General features: G+C 45.9%; 1 protein-coding gene across 1 annotated transcript in view; it reads right to left on the bottom strand.

Moving 5' to 3' along the window:
• The window catches only part of CPPED1 (calcineurin like phosphoesterase domain containing 1), a 72,230-nt gene that overhangs the window by 29,090 nt on the left and 24,281 nt on the right, over positions 1-18,859 (bottom strand). The window contains exon 3 of the mRNA XM_082200148.1: positions 508-930. Coding sequence (XP_082056274.1) covers positions 508-930 — 423 coding nt within the window. The remainder of the gene's footprint in view (positions 1-507; positions 931-18,859) is intronic.

The following is an 18,859-nucleotide window of genomic DNA, read 5'->3' as shown; positions in this document are numbered from 1 at the left end:
AGCCAGGGGGAGAGCTGCGCAGCGCTCCCTCTCGCTGTTCTGGCTTCTGGCTCAGCCCACGAAGCCTGCATTCGCTCCATAAGACGCACACACATTTCCCCTTACTTTTTAGGAGGGGAAAAGTGTGTCTTATAGAGCAAAAAATACGGTAAATAATAATAGCAGCTGCTGCTGCAGCAGCAGCAACAACAGCAACAACAAACATGTTAGCAGCTTTTCTAACAAAGTAGGGCAGAGTGCTGGGGCAGAGTACTGACGTTTATCTGAGCTTCTGTCATTGGTATCACTGCAGCTTACAAGAAGGGTTCTGCTGCAACCAGATTGGTTCTGCTGGTGTGTTTGCAGCGATGCTGTTGATGGGAGGTAAGCGCTGCCGCCCCATCAGCTGCAGCTGCATATTGGCTCACCCCCATCTTCCCCCTGCAGACTGAAGTGGTCCTCTAAGCCCAGAACTGGTCTAACCGACTGCCTCGCCGCGGACCAGGCCTCTATGAAGGAACCCCGTACCTGCTTTGCGGAACTTCTCCAAGAGCTCGTGCCGAATGGACTTCTCCAGGTTGAAGTAGTCGTGGTCTTCATCGGGTTCTCTCAGGAACAGAGGGATGTGCTGGAAGACGACAGCGTGGCGGCACTTTCTCGCTTCGGCCATTGCAAGCTGCTGCTGGAGCCACTCATCCTGGGCCCGCTTTAATTCCAAGCACTTGGAAGCATCAAAGTACAGCTGAGAGTTCAGCACAAGGAAGAAGACCCCTCCGACCCAGAAGCTGAAGTAATCGTCACCCCACTTTTGGCAATAATCTTCAATTGTTTCAGGAGTTGGCGTGTTCCCAAGGTCGTGGTTCCCACTGACGAAGACCAGGGGGATGTCGCTGCTGACACCCTTCAGGGTGCTTTTCAAGTCTTGTATTTGTGCCTCCCGCCAGGGTGTCCCTACAAACCAAAAGGATTAGACGTTATTTCTGCAGGATTTTTACCAGTTCTGGCTCCCTCCTAACCTTTCGACATCTGCCACTCTCATTATGCAAAGAACTTGATTATCAAAAGCCCAAACCCAAAAAAATACCAATTAAAAAATACAATGATCTGGAAAGGTACAATTCAACAAACCGTGAAAAGCTGAGCAAACCATCGGAGCATTTGATCTGCCGTTAAAAAAAAAAAGATTATTTTATTTGACATGCCCAGGCTTGGCAGGAGTGATTCAGGAAAGGATCCATCAATATGTAATGGCATTTGCACGAAAACCTGTCGGTCTTCAGTTCATGGGCTGAGACCCACATGCGGGTCATAAGACAGGATCAAAAATCACAATTCAAAGCTAGCTTGCATCTCGAAAGCATTTGAAGACTAACCTGGTTCAGACATAACAACAAGCCACAGTTAGTTGAAAACAAAAATGAAAGCCTCTGAGTTCCTCCTTGCAGATGTGTTGGAGGAAAAGCACACAACACTAAATAACAGGCTTTATATAATGAGAAAACTCAGTATTCTCCCTCTCTTAGAAGAGAGTCTAAGCTGGAGAGGTGTATAGTTTTGCAGTACATCAGGATGTGCAGAGCCTGTGACCCTCTCTATATGTTGGACTCCAAGGCCCATCAACCGCAGCCAGCATGACCAATGGATAGGGATGGTGGAAGGTGGAGTTCAGCCACATCTGAAGGGGACGTAGCACATATTTCTGCAGACATAGATTGAAGGATAATGCAGGGCCATCTCCTTCGGTAAGGAAGTGGTGGGAGACCACAGGGAAGGAATAGCTGGCATGGACAAGGATGGATACCTTACGGTGTCTGTTGGCTTGCAGTGCTGGCTGCAAATCTTCTCAGATCTTCTGAGAACAATCTGCTAGTGATGCTGCTCTAACTAAGCCTAAGCACACGTAAACCACATGTTAGTCATACTCAGAGCAGACCCACTGAAATTAAATAACATGACTTAGTAGTTATTTAACTGAGTAGAACTCGGTTCAATGCAACCCTTGTTTTTCGCTTTAAGCGCCAGGCAGATTTTTCTTATTTCCTGGGCTTTTAACCCTTAATTTGAAGGCTAGCACTGTGACCTCTTTTAGTGGAGAGGACCTGTAGTCCTGCCCTTTTTTTTTTTTTGTTATCTGTGTTTTTAGCCTTCCATTTGTTTAGCTTTAAGGCCTTCACTTGTATTGCTGTACTTTAAGGCTTTTATTGTTACTTTCAATAGGCTCTAATGTAAGTTGCTTTGAGTTACTTTGTAAGAAAAGCAACTAACAAATTAAAAAAAGTAACAATGATGATGATGATGGTATCTATTATTGCGTATAGCTTAGTCGGTTAGAGAGTGGTGCTGAAGGAGCGTCTCCACCACCATTGTTCTGCCCGGACACTGAGGTCCAGCGCCAAGGGCCTTCTGGTGGTTCCCTCACTGTGAGAAGCCAAGTTGCAGGGAACCAGGCAGAGGGCCTTCTCGGTAGTGGCACCCGCCCTGTGGAATGCCCTCCCACCAGATGTCAAAGAGAACAACAACTACCAGACCTTTAGAAGACATCTGAAGGCAGCCCTGTTTAGAGAAGCTTTTAATGTTTGATGGACTACTGTATTTTAATATTTTGTTGGAAGCCGCTCAGAGTAGATGGGGAAACCCAGCCAGATGGACGGTGGGGTATGAATAATTTATTATTATTATTATTATTATTATTATTATTATGCACGTGCCTGCATTACAGGGGTTTGGACTAGATGATCCTCAGGGTCCCTTCCAACTCTACAATTATATAAACTACATCTGCATCCCACCTTTTTTCTCCAAAGAGCGCAAGGTGGTGCACACACTCCTCTCCCTCTCCATTTTAACTTCACAGGTAGGTTAAGCTGAGAGACAGTGACTGCCCCTCAGTCACTCAGGGGGCTTCGTGGCTCAATGGGGATTTGAACCCTGGTCTCCCACGTCCTAATCCAGCACTGTAACCACTGCGCCAAGTAATAATGCAACTAATAATTTTAAGCCCTGCCTTCATTTCCATTTCCTTTCCTCTGCTGTCTACAGAGCATCTCTTCTTAGACGGCAAACCCCTTGGGGAGTGCTGGCTGGTGCCCATTGGGACTGGTGGGGGAGAAGGCAGGGAGCCGATTAAGAGCCAGAGCCAATGACAGGCAGAACCAGTCACTTCTAAGTCCCTCCTCCTCCTTGCCGTGTTCTACCCGGAGACTAAGGTACTCATAGGCAGTGCCAGTCCCCGGACTTGTTATAATGTAGAAGGTGGGGAGAAGAGGAGCTGGCTGAGGGCAGACTGAGCAGTTCTCCATTTGCCTTAACGAACCAGCCTTTGGGGCAGAAAACTCTCCTCCCCTTCTTTATAAAGTGGCCAGGAACACAGAGGGCCTTTTAAAAAACAAAATCCCCGTCTCCCGCTGAAGATCCTGCTTCCACACTAGGAGCGGAGCCAGGCTGCCTTCACCCCAGCTTGCTGTGGTCAGCAGAGGCGACATTGGCAGACTATTCTCTCAAAGTGCTAATCCATTTGCTAATAAATCCAGTGTTTAACTGACCTTGGCCGTGCCTGCTGCAGAGGACGCAAGTACAGAAAGAGGAGCCATTTATCAGTTGACAGATCCCTCCTGCAGCTCTGCTAGTCTCTGTGGGGGCAGGTGGGTATCAGCTAGAGTTTTAGCAAAGTGGAACTGGTCCTGAATGGACAAGTACCCTCTCATCTCTAGGGGGAAGAAACCACTGCAAACTTGTTCTAAGAGAGAAGCAAGGCTGTCAAGGAGCCAGCACGGTGCACCGTAGGGGTGGGGAGCCCTTAGCCCTCTCCAGAAACTCTTGGAATGCAGCTTATATCAACCCTGACCACTAGGCATGCTGGCTGTGGCTGAGAGGAGCTGGAGTTCAACAGCATCTGGAGGGCCTTAGGTCCCTACTCCCTGATGTAGCTGCTGGAGAGGGTCAGACTGAAGTTCAATTCTCTGCATCAGGTGCAATGCTCACTGGGTGACCTCAAGCCAGTCACAATCTTTCAGCCTGATCTACCTCACAGTTAAATGCCACATGTGCAAACCATGCATGCCACTCAATGTTCTCTAGATGCGAGGCGGACTATCAATAAAAACAATATATACTTCAGTTATACCCTCCCTTTTCTGCAAGCAGCTCAAGGCAAGGTACATGGCTCCCTGCGTTTTATCCTCACAGCAACCCTGTAAGGCGGATCAGACGATCAGACAGGGAGATAACTGCTTGCCCAAGTTCACCCAGCTGTGCTTCATATGGCTGAGTAGGAATTCAAAACCAGGTCTCCTTGGTCAAATACTACACGAGGGGTGCTGAGACTTATGGGAGCTACACTGTTTATTTGTTTGTTTGAACTGGGACCCTGACGTCCAGTGACTGGTGGAAGTTATGGGCTCAGGTGGGTGGCTTCCGGGTAAGAATAAGTACAGTCATACCTCGGGATAAATGCGCTTCAAGTTAAGTATTTTTGCATTGCGCTCCATGGTGACCCAGAAGTAACGGAGCGTATTACTTCTGTGTTTCGTCGCGCGCGCATGCGCAGATGGTAAAAATGACGTCACACACATGCGTGGAAGCGGTGAAACGCAACCCGCACACATGCAGACGCGGGTTGTATTAGCTTCAGGATGCGAACGGGGCTCTGGAACAGATCCCGTTCGCATCCTGAGGTACGACTGTATCTATCTGAGCACATGCTGAGTGCAGAAATTTGTAACCAATACCTGAATAAAGATCACAAGTCCTTTTACACAAAAATCCACTTCTAGTTTTCCCCTAAGCATTCAAAATAGTTTAGGGTGGTGGTGGAGTGGAGAACTTTTTTAGGTGCTGTTGTTGTGGGACACCTTTGCCAAGAATGAAGGCTATCAATGACTACTAGCCACAATTGTTATGCTCTGCCTCCATTTCTGGAGACAGCAGGCCTAAGAATACCAGTCATTGGGAATCACTAGAGGAGATAATGTTGCTGTGCTTGGATCCTGCTTGCTTTGGCACCTGACTGTGAGAACAGGATGCTGGACTAGATGAGCTTTTGGACGATCTCTTCTTATGTTCTTACTGCAAATCTACCAGTAGCACCCAATCCACCTCCTTCACCCCGGACCAGATCACACTGCCATGGCAGTGTGGATGTTACCTACGTTACAAATTTGTGAGCCTCCATGGCATTTTCCCTTGTCAGTCGGGGAAGCTTCAGCCCTCCAGCAATTGCTGAACGATGACGTCCGTCATCCTTGCTGGGGCTGATGGGAAGTGGTAGTTCAGAAACATCTGGAGGGCCACAGGTTCCCCACCTCTGGCCTAGAAGGAGATACCCAGTGGTGCTTTGTTTTTGTTCTGACTTTGACCTACTTTTCCCGGAGGTGAGTATACCTGTGCCTCAGCTCCTCCCTTCAGACTGCAGGTGGTGCGTCAGTGGGTTGCCTGATGGAGTGCTTCCCTGCCTTCAGCATTTCCTGAGCAGAGAAAACTAGGTGAAGTGGCTGCCCGACTCCCATACAGGCAAATGATTAGGCTGTGCCAAACTGCAGTATAATATGAAGTTGTTGCTTTCCACAAACTGATTTATCACCGTGAGATGTGAAACAAGAGGGGATATCCTAGAACAAAAACGGTATCATGGGAGGTTTCTTATGCTTTAAGTGGAATAAAAATGTCCATCTAGAAAAAGGAAAAGACGAGAAGCAGTGGAGAAAATTCACACAGTTTTAGAATACAGTCATACCTCGGGTTACAGATGCTTCAGGTTGCGTGTTTTCAGGTTGCGCACTGCGCCGAACCCGGAAGTACCGGAATGGGTGACTTCCGGGTTTCGGCACTCGCACATGTACAGAAGCGCCAAATCGCGACCCGCGTGTGCACAGATGCAGCGCTGCGGGTTGCGAACATGCCTCCTGCACGGATCACGATCGCAACCTGAACGTCCACTGTATACAAAATGTTGCAGTGTGAAGGGCTATTGTTCAGGGCCCAGAAGAGGGCAGGCTGGACTGGCAACACTGTACAAGAGCACTTCATGCTGCAACATTTTGTTGAAGGTCTCACTTGTCTTTTCATTTCGTTTTTGCAAAAGCCTCCTGGTCACTGGGTTAAAGCTGACTAAAAATCCAGAGGTAGCATTATTATCACTTTACGATGGGGTGGAAGGTTCACAGGCTATGAAGGACTTGCTCACAAATTTATTGACAGCTGCACGAATTATTATAGCTGGGAAGTGGAAGGGGCAAGCAGAATATAAAATGGAAGAATGGTATAAAGAGGTGGGGGATATAGCTATTAATGATAAATTAGCATTTGCCATTAAGGTAAGACAGGGAATATGCAGGAGAAATGATTTTGAGGAGATATGGAGGGTGTCTGTAGAATTTGTACTGTTAAAATTGAAAGGAGTCAAACCATTGCAAGAGGTGTTGAAATTTTGGGAGGTTTGATAGTTACAATGGAATGGTCTCAGTGGTGGGGGTGCAGATTTTTATTCTTATTTATTTAAGAGTATTACTTTGTCAAAAAATAAAACAAAGCATTTTTTTTTATTTTTTTTAAAAAGCCTCCTGGTGTATATGTGTGTGAGTCTGTGGGGAAATCTTTTCTTGATCAAAATGCCAGATACAGATCAAAATAAATACAGGCATTCCCCATTTACACTTGTTCTACTTGTGCACAACCACGTATATGCGGGGCACCGGAAAATAGTTAGATAATTCAGTTCAAACCCGGAAATGGTGGGAGAGAGCTGGAGAGTCCTTGTGGCTCGTGAGGAAATCCTCCCCAGAGCCTGAAGAGGACATCAGTGAGGGTGGAGGAAGCTCCAAAGAGACTGGAGTGGGATTTGTTTGTGCTGCTCAGCCTCTCCACCTAACAGCTGTCACGCGGGGTAGCACAGCAGCAGCAGCAACTGCTGTTGCTTTCCTGAGCATCCTCCAGCCTCCTGCCAGGCCCAGAGCTTCAATTCTAGTTGTGGACATTTTTGGATACAGTATTTTTAGTATGCATTACAGGCAAAGCGACAGAGAGGGCGTTTAAAGGGTGCTCCCCAGTTTACGTGATTGCACTTATGTGCATGGGGGCCCAAAATGTAACCCCGAAAAGTGGGGAGTCACCTGTGAATACATAAAATTTGTTGGTGCTCCCACAGTGAACTGTTCCTGGGCACCACTCACATAGGCAAACTCCACAGCTGAGTGCAATAAGCAAAACAAGGTGACTCAATGTAGATAATACTGAGGCAGATGGACCAACGGTCTCAGTCAGTATAACGCAGCTTCCTAGCACCTTTTAAAAAACCTAACTCATATTCCCCCTCTCTATATATACTGTGTACAGTAACAATAGCAGATTGGATCAAATTAGGCAAATGTACAAGAACCCTTATTTTAAAAGCATTTTGCAGCATGGAAACACAATTGACCCACAAATTAATTGTATCAGCTTGCCTCACTCAAAGCTTTTCACAGTGAGGTAAACACCGTGGAAATACAACTACAAAAGGTAAGCAGCAACAAATTCTTATGCTAAAATTCTTAAGTGACTGTGAGCTTCACCAACAGTCCATTTATTTTTTGGCATGCTGACCTTTGAGCAGCTTAACTATTCCCAGAATTTTAATCTACTATATTACAGGAGCGATTGTGAATTTAGTGCATCTCCTTAGACAGCAATGACATAGGCATCCACTTAACTACCTTCCCCGCCCCGCCCCCCGCAAAGATTATTATTCTACCCACCGCTGTGAAAATAATCACCATGCTTCATTTAAGCACAGCTCAGCTCTTCCAATTGATATTGGCACCTCAGCCCATTTGTGGCTGACTTTATCAATTGCAGTCCATCACAGCTCGGCCAATAAATCGAGATGAGCACCGCAACCCCAGAGTCGACCACGACTGGACCTAATGGTCAGGGGTCCCTTTACCTTTTTACCATCCCAGCAGGGACCGAGTCAATACAGTAGCACCTCTGCTTATGTTACCCTTGGGTAACATAAACTTCGGGTTGCAAAAGCAGCAAACCTGGAAGTGCGCACAAGCGGTCTGCTGCCGTGTGTGCATGTGCAGAAGCGGTCCCTCCGGTTGCAGAAACCCCGGGATCCAACCGGAGCTCCGGAATGGATCCGTCCGCAACCGGAGGTACCACTGTAACACTTAACTGCCTGGCCAATTTTCCCAATTTTCAGAAAGGCTTTGCATCTTGCTGAAACATCAGGTCTTCCTTCAACAGTGAGCTGTCCAAGGTCCTGATCGGCTCTGCCTAGTTTAGCCTATTCCTGCTCATCTACCTGCTGGCTCTGGATGTTGCCGATGGAGGCTTCAATTGGTCCAACCTTAGCTTTGTGTTACCTACTGAAACACGACCTTGACAGACATGGCTCTGCCACATTGGCCACCAACTCACTAAGATACGCTGCAACCTGCATCCTTCCCTTGCATGAGACCAGAATGCCCAAATATCTGGGTTGCGATTTTGTCCTGCCTGCAAAACCCCCCCGCTATTTAATGAACATTCATCTTGAATTGCTTGTTTATGCGACTTCCTGTCAATCTTTCATTATCCAGCACGTTTTACTGCATTTCCCTGTCGTCTTCCTAACTGCAAAGAATCTGGGGTTTTTTTTAAGATAGAAGACGTGGATTTGTCATGCCCAGGGTGCTTTAATCCACTTTAACAGAGGAAACCTAAACTTCCTGCATGTGACTGAATCTCTCCCGCAAAATTGCAACAGTCTAGAGGTGACCAAAGCCCATAATCTGTCACAGTGGGGTAGCTTTTGCTCTTTCGGATTGTATATGTGGTGGTGGGAGAACGATGCCTGACTGCTGTGCTGCTGCTTCCTTCCTGCTGGTGTTAATGAAAGTGGCAGAACTAGTTACCCATCACTGGAGACGGCCAGGAGACGAAAAGGCACAGGAGGAGGAGCTAGTGATGGAGCAGAGAACTGCAAAAGAGCAGCAGCCATTGTCCCATCAGGTTTCACTTCATGCCTATGTTTGTGTTGGGTCAGGCTCAGAGGACGTGCTTGCCTGGCTGCCCACTTGCAGTTGGGAAAGATGGAGTGTGCTGCTTCGCCCAAGCCAGCAATTATTCTCCCTTGCAGCAGCAACCTGAGCAAGTGAGTGCAGTCGATCCTGGCTCCCAGAGTATGTGTCCATGTAGACACCTAAAAGAGAGTTTCATCACTTATATTCCAAAATGATCACCACGCTCCGCAGGTGAGGGCCTCCCGCAGAAATGATCTCTTCAGGGGGTCCATTCCACACAACGTCAAAAGCCGGTCTTTAGTGTGGCGACACCTAGTCTTTGGAACTCCCTCCCCGTTACATATCAGACAGACACCGTCTTGTGTTTTCAGCATTTGTTGAAGACTTGCCTTTTTCAACGCGCCTTCGAAGTGGAGTTCTTTAATCCCAGTCCGTTATCTGGAGTAGATTTGAAATTGTTTTCATGTGTGCCTGTTGGGAAATCTCTTTGGGAGGCTTTGCAAAAAGTGTAAGTGAAATGAATAATATAAAAGCCTAGAAATGTCATTTCTACCACCAACAGGGATTGTTGGATAGTTTCTGCAGTTCCTCTGCTCCCCCAGATTTGTAACTGGAAATTGGCCAAATAGTTTACTACTCACTTATAACCAGTGCTTCTTTTTCTAGAAAAAAAGGTGCCGGTATTCACCATGAAGCTGTTACAGTAAGTGCCACACATTTTAACAAAGAGAGTGAAAGAGAGAAAGAGAGAGAGGCCGGTATTGTGTACTGTTGAGTACCTCCTGGAAAAAAAACCACGGCTTATAACATAGCCATATATCAATCAATAACTGCATCTGTAGTTAAGACTATAATTGCAGGGGGGCACATAGTAGTAACAAAATGCCACTGAGATGAGAGCAAAGTGCGTATGTTACACACTGTAAAGCACAAAGTAACAACCCGACAATGTACTTTCACTGCTAACATGGAGCTTCGATGTCGGACAGAGTCAGAGGTGGAGAGTTTGTGGTTTATCACATAAATGAGGCTGAAAAACACAGGATGTTCTGATAGAAGGCTGGGTGAGATGAGCCTGCTATGTGGGAAGATTTCTAAAGGTTCTTGGCAGTGGCCATTCTGTACTCTTACGAATCAAAATACTAGCCATAAGTGGAAAATAAAACAAAACAGCAATTTCAGTTAGGTAACGAAAGCAATGTGATTATCAGGGTTGCCACTCTACAGGAGTCTCATTTGGTGCAATTAATTGGGGGATGATTTGGACAGTTATAAATAAAATGGGGGAGTGTCAACTGAAGAGAGTTGGGGTTGTATTCTATACTAGTTCTACTCAGAGTAAACCCATTGAAATTAATGGACACGGACAACTTAGGTTCATTAATTTAAATGTGTCTACTCTGAGTAGAAGTCTGTTGGAGACAACCTATGGATCTGGGGAGGATTCTGATGGCAAATGAAATGGATCGAGAGAAAAGAGACTGAATTTGGGAAGATCTTGAATTAATCAGACAATAAATAAAAAGCAGGGATGTAAATACCTAAAAGCTAAACTAATGGACTGATCTACCACAGTTTCATGGCAGACCACCTTGGGTTGCACGAACAAACAAACAAAAAGCAGGAAGATAAATGTGAGAAAAATAAATGAAAAAAGTGTCTGCTGCCTTTACGTGGTACAGCCTGCAAGACATCTAACCAATATGCAAAATACTAAATATTTTACTTCCGTCTGCCAGCTGCTTATTGCAGGTGGAATCTGTTTGCATATGGAAGCTTGCAAACCGCTTGAGAGACAAGACCCTTTTACACAGCCCAGATGGAGCAGACGGCTCTGACTTAGGCCAGGGGAATTCCTCATGAGTAAACTTGCATAGCACTGGCTCCCAGTCATGCGGCCCTCAACAGAAATGGAGGAAGCTTCCTTTACAGCAAGTCAGGCCAAATAATAATAATAATAATAATAATAATAATAATAATAATAATAATGATAATAATAATAATTTATTTTTTTCCCCCGCCCATCTGGCTGGGCGTCCCCAGCCACTCTGGGCAGCTTCCAACAAAACATTAAAATACACTAATGCATCAAACATTAAAAGTTTCCCTAAACAGGGCTGCCTTCAGATGTCTTCTAAAAGTCTGGTAGTTGTTGTTCTCTTTGACGTCTGGTGGGAGGGTGTTCCACAGGGTGGGTGCCAATACTGAGAAGGCCCTCTGCCTGGTTCCCTGTAGCTTGTGGCCGAGAAGGCCATTCATCTGCCTCCCTCATAAATCAAAAGTGGACTTCTCAGCCCCTTTGCATACACTTCAGGTGGCATCCTTAAGCATCTGAGAACATAAAAAGAGACTGTTGGATCAGGCCAGCTGGGCATCCAGTCCCACAGTGGCCACCCAGATAGCTGTGGGAAACCTGCATGCAGGACTCGAAAACAAGAGCCCTCTCCCTCCTGCAGTTTCCAGCAACTGGTATTCAGAAGCATTGATGCCTGTGAAGGCAAAGCACAACCATCGTGGCTAGTAGCCTCTGAGAGTCTTACTATTATGTCGCCTCTCTCACTCAATCTCCAGCAAGCGGGGTCACTAATAATGCCCAGATTATAAACATTAAACAGTTCAGAAATGTCTCTAACTATATTATAAACAGAAGCCACCCAGAATCAGTTGCTTAGCTTAGAATAATCACATGATACTTTGCCCCCAGTAACTTGTGTGTGAAAATTTGATCAGCTTAAAAACACCTGAACGAAAATACCATATTTTTTTGCTCTATAAGACTCACTTTTCCCCTCCTAAAAAGTAAGGGGGAATGTGTGTGTGCGTCTTATGGAGCGAATGCAGGCTGCGCAGCTATGCCAGAAGCCAGAACAGCAAGAGGGATCGCTGCTTTCGCTGCACAGCAATCCCTCTTGCTGTTCTGGCTTCTGAGATTCAGAATATATTTTTACTTGTTTTCTTCCTCCAAAAACTGGGTGCATCTTATGGTCTGGTGCGTCTCATAGAGCGAAAAATACGGTATCTGCCGTAACTTCTTTTTTTGCTGGGGATGGGGTGGGGAAGGGAGAGAAGCCGTGCTGTGCTCTTCCAATACAGCGTTCCATCACAAACCATCACACAGGAAGATCCGGGGATCTCAATTTAGCTGGCAATTTTGCTGAAGATGCAGGAGACAGAATCAAATACAGCTGGATCCTCTGTGGATGTGGCGTGCACAGAGCAATAAAACCTTTTAAAGCTAAAGCAAGCATGCTGATGTGAGTAAGCTAAGCAGATCGACGCTGGAGACAGAAGGACTGCCCCCAGCTAAGTTGTGTTCAGAGCTGACCCACTGAGATGAACAAGTCTCAGCTAGTCATGTCCAGTAACGTCAGTGGGTCTACTCTGGGTAGGGCTAGAGCTGTCTACAACCCCAGGAAGGGGAGGGGAGCAGTCACGGTGCATCAAATGACAGGCAATTATTACAGGGAAAGCCTTCCTTTTAAAAAAGTGTGTGTGTGTGTGTGTGCGTGCGTGCGTGTGTGCGTGCGCTATGGGGATTCAAAGAGAAACAGTTCAACTCTTGGGATTATTCAAGAAGAAAGTTCCTCTCTATTAAGTCTGACCTTTGGTCATCCAGCTCCCCTTTGAGCTGCAAAAAATTCCGCAGCCTGCATTTTTCGGAAAACACTGTTTTGCTTTAATAATACAAGATTAACAAACGGTAATAGCCCCAAAGGGGATAATTTGGTGGGAGACGGGTGCTGACAATTTACAAGGTGAAGTGGAAACGACCCCCAGGAGTGCAGCGTTTAATCTATCAAGCAAGTGGGTCATTTAAATGTATAAAACAACACTATAAATGCTCTATGCATTATTCAGTTTATGAATTTATAAACAGAAGAGTGGTGATGCAGTTGTGTTACATATATCCCACCTATCAGGCAACGCCCCCCCCCCCCGTTATTTATATAGTACAATCACTGCCTGTGGTGCATTCTGCATTATGAGAGATTTTTGCCCCAGTGAGCTTACAATCTAAAATTCAGCACGAGAGACAACAAAGGAGTGGTGGTGTTGGTGAGATGGGAAATATGGATTTACTGGAGCTGTAAAGGTAAAGGGACCCCTGACCATTAGGTACAGTCGTGGCTGACTCTGGGGTTGCGGCGCTCATCTCACTTTATTGGCCGAGGGAGCCGGCGTACAGCTTCTGGGTCATGTGGCCAGTGTGACTAAGCCGCTTCTGGCGAACCAGAGCAGCACACGGAAACGCCGTTTACCTTCCCACCAGAGCGGCACCTATTAATCTTCTTGCACTTTGACATGCTTTCGAACTGCTAGGTTGGCAGGAGCAGGGACTGAGCAACGGGAGCTCACCCTGTCGTGGGGATTCGCACCACAGACCTTCTGATCGCCAAGCCCTAGGCTCTGTGGTTTAACCCACAGCGCCACCCGCATACCTCACTGGAGCTACATATAGGCTTATTTTGTGTAGGAGAGGTCCCTACCCGCCCCCCCCAGCCACAATTCCCAGAGTTCCTTGTGAAGAGAGATTGATTGTTAAACCACTGTGGGAACTGTAGCTCTGTGAGGGGAGACAGGGGTCAAGTAATCTATGAGAGAGTAAATTCCATGGGAACCACTGGATTATGGGCTTCTAACTTCAACCCTCTGAAGCAGGCAGGCACAATCAGTGTGTTTTTCAGCCCTGCTTGTCCGGTCTTGGCAGGAAAGGAAGCTAGAGGCTTAAGGCACTGTGAAGCAATGAAGCCCTGCATGTAAACCAACAGACTAAGATATGTTAAGGAAGGGAGAGGCTGCCAGTTCCAGCAGACAGTTAAGAACAAAGGAGGAGTCCTGCTGGATCAGGCCAATGGCCCACCGAGTCCAGCATCCTGTGGTGGCCAACCAGATACCGTATTTTTCGCTCTATAAGACACACTTTTCCCCCTTCAAAAATTAAGGGGAAATGTGTGTGCGTCTTATGGAGCGAATGCAGGTTCCTTGGCTTCAGCGATAGCAACGCAAAGCCTCCGAAGCGCAGAGGGAGAGCTCCCCCCGCGCTCCGGAGGCTTTGCATTGCTTTTGCTGAAGCCCCTGGAGCGCAGCGGGAAGTCCCGCTGCGCTCCGGAGGCTTCAGGCTGGTATCCGCAAGCCTTCGGAGCGCAGCAGGAGTTCCTGCTGCGCTCCGAAGGCTTGCAGATAGCCGCCTGAAGCCTGGAGAGAAAGAGGGGTCAGTGCACACCGATCCCTCTTGCTCTCCAGGCTTCGCTTCGCTGGAGAGGCGCTGCACAGTTTTCCCTCTCCGTTTCTCCTGCCACTTCGCTGAAGGGGCACTGAGCAGAGAGGGGGAGAATTCCCCCCCCCCATTCTCCCCCTCCTATGGTCCGGTGCGTCCTATAGAGTGAAAAATACGGTACATGCAGTAGACCAGCAAGCAGAATCTGAACACAAGATTCCAGCAGGTGGTATTCAGAAACATTGCAGCCTCTGACTTTGCAGCCGAGGTACAGCCATCATGGCTAGTTGCCCCCGATAGACCAATCCTTTGGTTCAAGAATATTTGGTTGTAACATTCAAGTTAGCTGAAAAGCGCCCGTTGCTCCTCCGAACGGAGAGCTGCATCCCACCCGTGGAAGCTCTAATAATGTGTCATGCTCGATAACAATCGCTCATGTTTTCCGTTAGGAGACTGTCCAGGGCCGGGCAGCTTTGTTTAAATCTGACAGCTCCGGCATAATTCCCCCCGTCTGCCTTCTGTTCCTTTAACTAGTTTTTATGTCTTAAAAAATATCAATTTGTGTCATTTCCACCGAGCCGTATCATACTCATTATAGTTAGCAAATTAAGGACTTGAAAGTTATCTTGGCAGGTTTTGTAAGTGGAAGACGCGGACAGAGCAACGCTCGGTGGCAACCGATTTCAACAAATGTGTGTTTTCCGCAGACAGTCAACTTTGCTAAAGGAATGTGGCAATCATAATTAAAAAGGTATTTTCTTTGCTCTTAGCACGTGGACAATGGGAGCCGTGCAAAATCTAACCGCGCGGGAATCTGCCACACCTTGATAAAGGCGTAAATTGTAATGTGCCTATTGCTAACAAGGCTTCTTGGGTGGCTTATATACGCTCAGCAAGCAGATCTGTCAACACTGCAGACGAATCTTTATATCTTTAACAATCCATATCCTGATCTTCATCAGGTACGTCCCGAAACAGCTTACAATAATAAAATACGCAATGTACTGAGTCACTTGATTATTTTTTTTAAAGCAAGGCAGCTGCCATTTTAATTCCCACACAATGTTCCTAACTTAGCACCAGTCTGTAGCATTATGGGAAATTAAAATGGCAGCTATCCAAAGGAGCACCACTACTAGTCAGTGTTAGAAATTAGCCAGGAGCCAGGTGCGTTTTGCAACTGGCTTGGGTCCAATTGTGACCATTTTGGACATCTCTGGATACCAGGTTGGTGACTGGGGAAAGCAAAATGTCACTTAGAGAAGGATATGACATATTTCCCTTGAATAGTTTGATTTGATGTTTTAATGCGTTGTAAACCGTTTTGAGATTTGTCCTTTAAACTATAGAGTGGTACAGAAACGAAATGAATAACAACAACAAATTTCACTGCAAAAGAAGGTGCCTAGACATGCCATTGTGACAACCGTAACCTAAGTTTAAGGTGCCATTTGGTGATATCTGAGTTTCTAACACTTCTGCTAGTGAGGGAGTGGGGCAGTGGTGAAACTCGCTAAGCAAACTTTGAGTTCTTGATAGTGGAACTGTGATAGTAACCATGATTACAAGCCAAAGAGCAGGGGACAGAGATGGGATGATAAAAGAGACTGAGATGAGAAGAGGGACAAAATCATTATTCTCTTTGTGTTCTTGATTGCCTGCTTTAATATTATGACTGGTATTAAGCAAAGGGAAACGAATGAATGAATTATATTAGCATGGATTATTGACTTTTGATTCATTCATCCATTTGACCTTTCAATCCTGAAATAAAGAGAATGGATCCCACACTTAATTCTGTCAGGTCATTTCACATCTGTGGATAATTGGTAGCCACTTATTTCTCATTTTATGGTGGAAAGCTATCTCTCAGGCAGGAGGTCTCAAACCTTGGGACCTTCTGCATCACAATATGTGCTCTACCCCTGAGCGATGGCCTCCCAAAGTAGCTGAAATATAGGATACAGGACTGGGGTTCGGAGGGCATTTCCTGGGTGGAATAACACAATGCCCTAAACCAGCCGTTTCTTAACTCCACCCCCCTTCCCAGACCACTTGGAAATTACTGAGGGTCTTGGCAGATCACTGGTTGAATTTTCTGTCTGTTGTAGAAATTCTAATGTGTTGTGCTAGATGCTGTACAATTTCAACTGAATTTTTACTGCTCATTCTGTTCCTTGCATTTTGTTTTCTCCTACTACGATTTGCATGCCATAGAATTCAAATTGTAGAACGATAAGATACAATATAAGGAATAAAAGAAGCAATAACATATTATTAAAATCAATACGAATACTTAATGCAGATATGGGGTATGCAATTTTAATATTAGTGTGCAGCAATTGCTGTTGTTGTTGTTGTTCCACCCATCTGACTGGGTTGCCCCAACCACTCTGGATGGCTTCCAACAATTATAAAACCACAATAAAACATCTCAGTCTAGAAGCCAGGAGTATTTGAACTAAAACATTCATTGAAAGTAAAAGAAATTCAATCAAGGCACACTTAGGCTGCAACCATACACCCAACCTGGGAGTAAGTGCCATTGAATTCAATGGGCCTGACACCAAAGTCGACACATATGTGTGTGTGCTTAAAGGTGGCTTAAAAGTTACTTTCCAATAAACTCAAAGTTTATTTTTAAATCATTTTTACTGAAATATTTATTTGTGTGTGTGTGTACATGCTTCAAATACATTCCCCTTAACATTTTCTTTTAAGCTTTGAAAGGGAAGGTGGGAATGAAGGTGCTGAAAAATGCTAATTTTAGCCAACCTAGAGAACTGCAAATGTATATTTATTACACTGACATGCGTGCTTCCCAAGGATGGCCACCCAAAGGATAGTGGGTGGGTGGGGGAAATTAATTACAAGCTTTAAACCTTACAATTTTGACAAGTATTGTATCCATTTTATTATGTCACTAATATTTTATGAAACAATGCATTTTTAGAAACGGCAGTTCCCCGCCCCTCCAATCACTAGTAGAAATGGAAGTCAAGCAAGTGCCAGAACTATACTACATACACCTGCAGAAGATGAATTACGTCCTTTTCTTCTTTTTCTATCAGAGCAATTCTATACAACACAACATATGTCCACTCAGAAGAAAGCCCCGCAGAGCTGAAGAGGACTTGTGCACATGTAGGCCCAGGGGCCAAATGTGGCCCCCAGGCCTCTCAACCTGGCCCCCTCCGCAAGCCATATCCCTCACCAGCCCGGCTTTGCACCCTCCTTGGGCACTTATCAAACTTTGATAATACTTCCTGCTTGCCTGGACGGGTGACAAAGAGGGGTGTGTAAGTGTGTGTAGAAAGTAGCCAACTGTACAGGGGTAAAATGTGCATACGTTGCTCTGCTCCCTTTTGCCTCTGGCCACCTCCATGACTAACATGTGGCCCTCAGAAAATAGCCTAGAAGGGAATGTGGCCCTCAGGATGAAAAAGTCGCCCTACTCCTGATCTAAAAGCGTGTGTACGTGTGGGGGGGGAATGAACAGGAGAAAGGGTTGCGTACAGAAGTAGTACAGTGGACGCTCGGGTCGCGAATGTGATCTGTGTGGGATGCACGTTTGCAACCTGCGTCTGCGCACGCGCAAAGCGCTATTTAGCGTTTCTGCGCATGTGTGACCGCCGTAGTGCGAAACCCGGAAGGAACCCATTCTGGTATTTCCAGGTTTCAGCAGTACGTAACCCGAAAAAATGCAACCTGAAGCGTCTGTAACCTGAGGTATGACTGTCCATGAGACATGTTTATCCTGCTCTTGCTCCAAACAACTTGAGGCTCCATACAAAACTCCTCACAACAACCCTCAGGCCAAAAAAACGGACACCAACTCCAGCACCCACCAAACATCTTGGCTGACACGAGATGTGAATTCTGGTCCTGATACAAACATTATTTCCATAACATAAATTGCTATCCAAAACATATTTTTTTAAAATAACCCAATGCAATGTTATCTACTACTACCGTATACCATACCAGCTCCAACTGAGTTCCAATAATTAAAACAATGGGTGTTCCCAAAGCAGGTGGCAATGTGGTGTTAACATCTCCTCAGGCGTTCACAAGCCTTGCATTCCTCGTACCCTCCAACGCTTCAACGGCAACACAATCAATAATGTGCTGTGATTATGCCGCGGCCTTTTCCATTTGCCGACAATGCGCTCCAGAAGCTTGTGTCTAAAAGGAACTGTTAAGCGATGTAGGCCTTGGCTTCACCCATCCATTATCATATCAGGTACATATCAAGTTCAGTGTGGTTCTGTCTGCTGGACATTTAAAAAAATAAATAAATTGCAGGCAAAACCACTTTGCCTGGTCATTAATGGCTACAGCATAGTTCACTGGGCAATAAATGAAGCGTGAAGGAGGTTGTGGCATGCACTTGTAGCATCTACTTAAAAATCTGTCAACATTTGGAGCAACTTGTGGAAGGTAATTTAGTTATCTGCCCCATGCAGCATGCCTTGTAGTGGGCTCTTTGGGAGAAAGATTGGGCAATTTAAATATTCCTAATCTGTCTTTCTGCCCACTAAGTGGTACACAGCAAGCCACGGAAAGTGCTGCCACGTCAGTCAGTGCCAGGGCAACAACCCTCTGTGTTAAGACCCCCCCCTACTGCTTACCGCAAGGTCCTCTGTTGCTTGTCTTTCTTTCTTGAAGTACTTATGTACCA

This window comes from Podarcis vaucheri, assembly GCF_965113315.1.
Source record: "Podarcis vaucheri genome assembly, chromosome: 14".
NCBI lineage: Eukaryota > Metazoa > Chordata > Lepidosauria > Squamata > Lacertidae > Podarcis > Podarcis vaucheri.
Note: the sequence above shows the minus strand (reverse complement) of the source record. Positions and strands in the feature narration are given on the sequence as shown.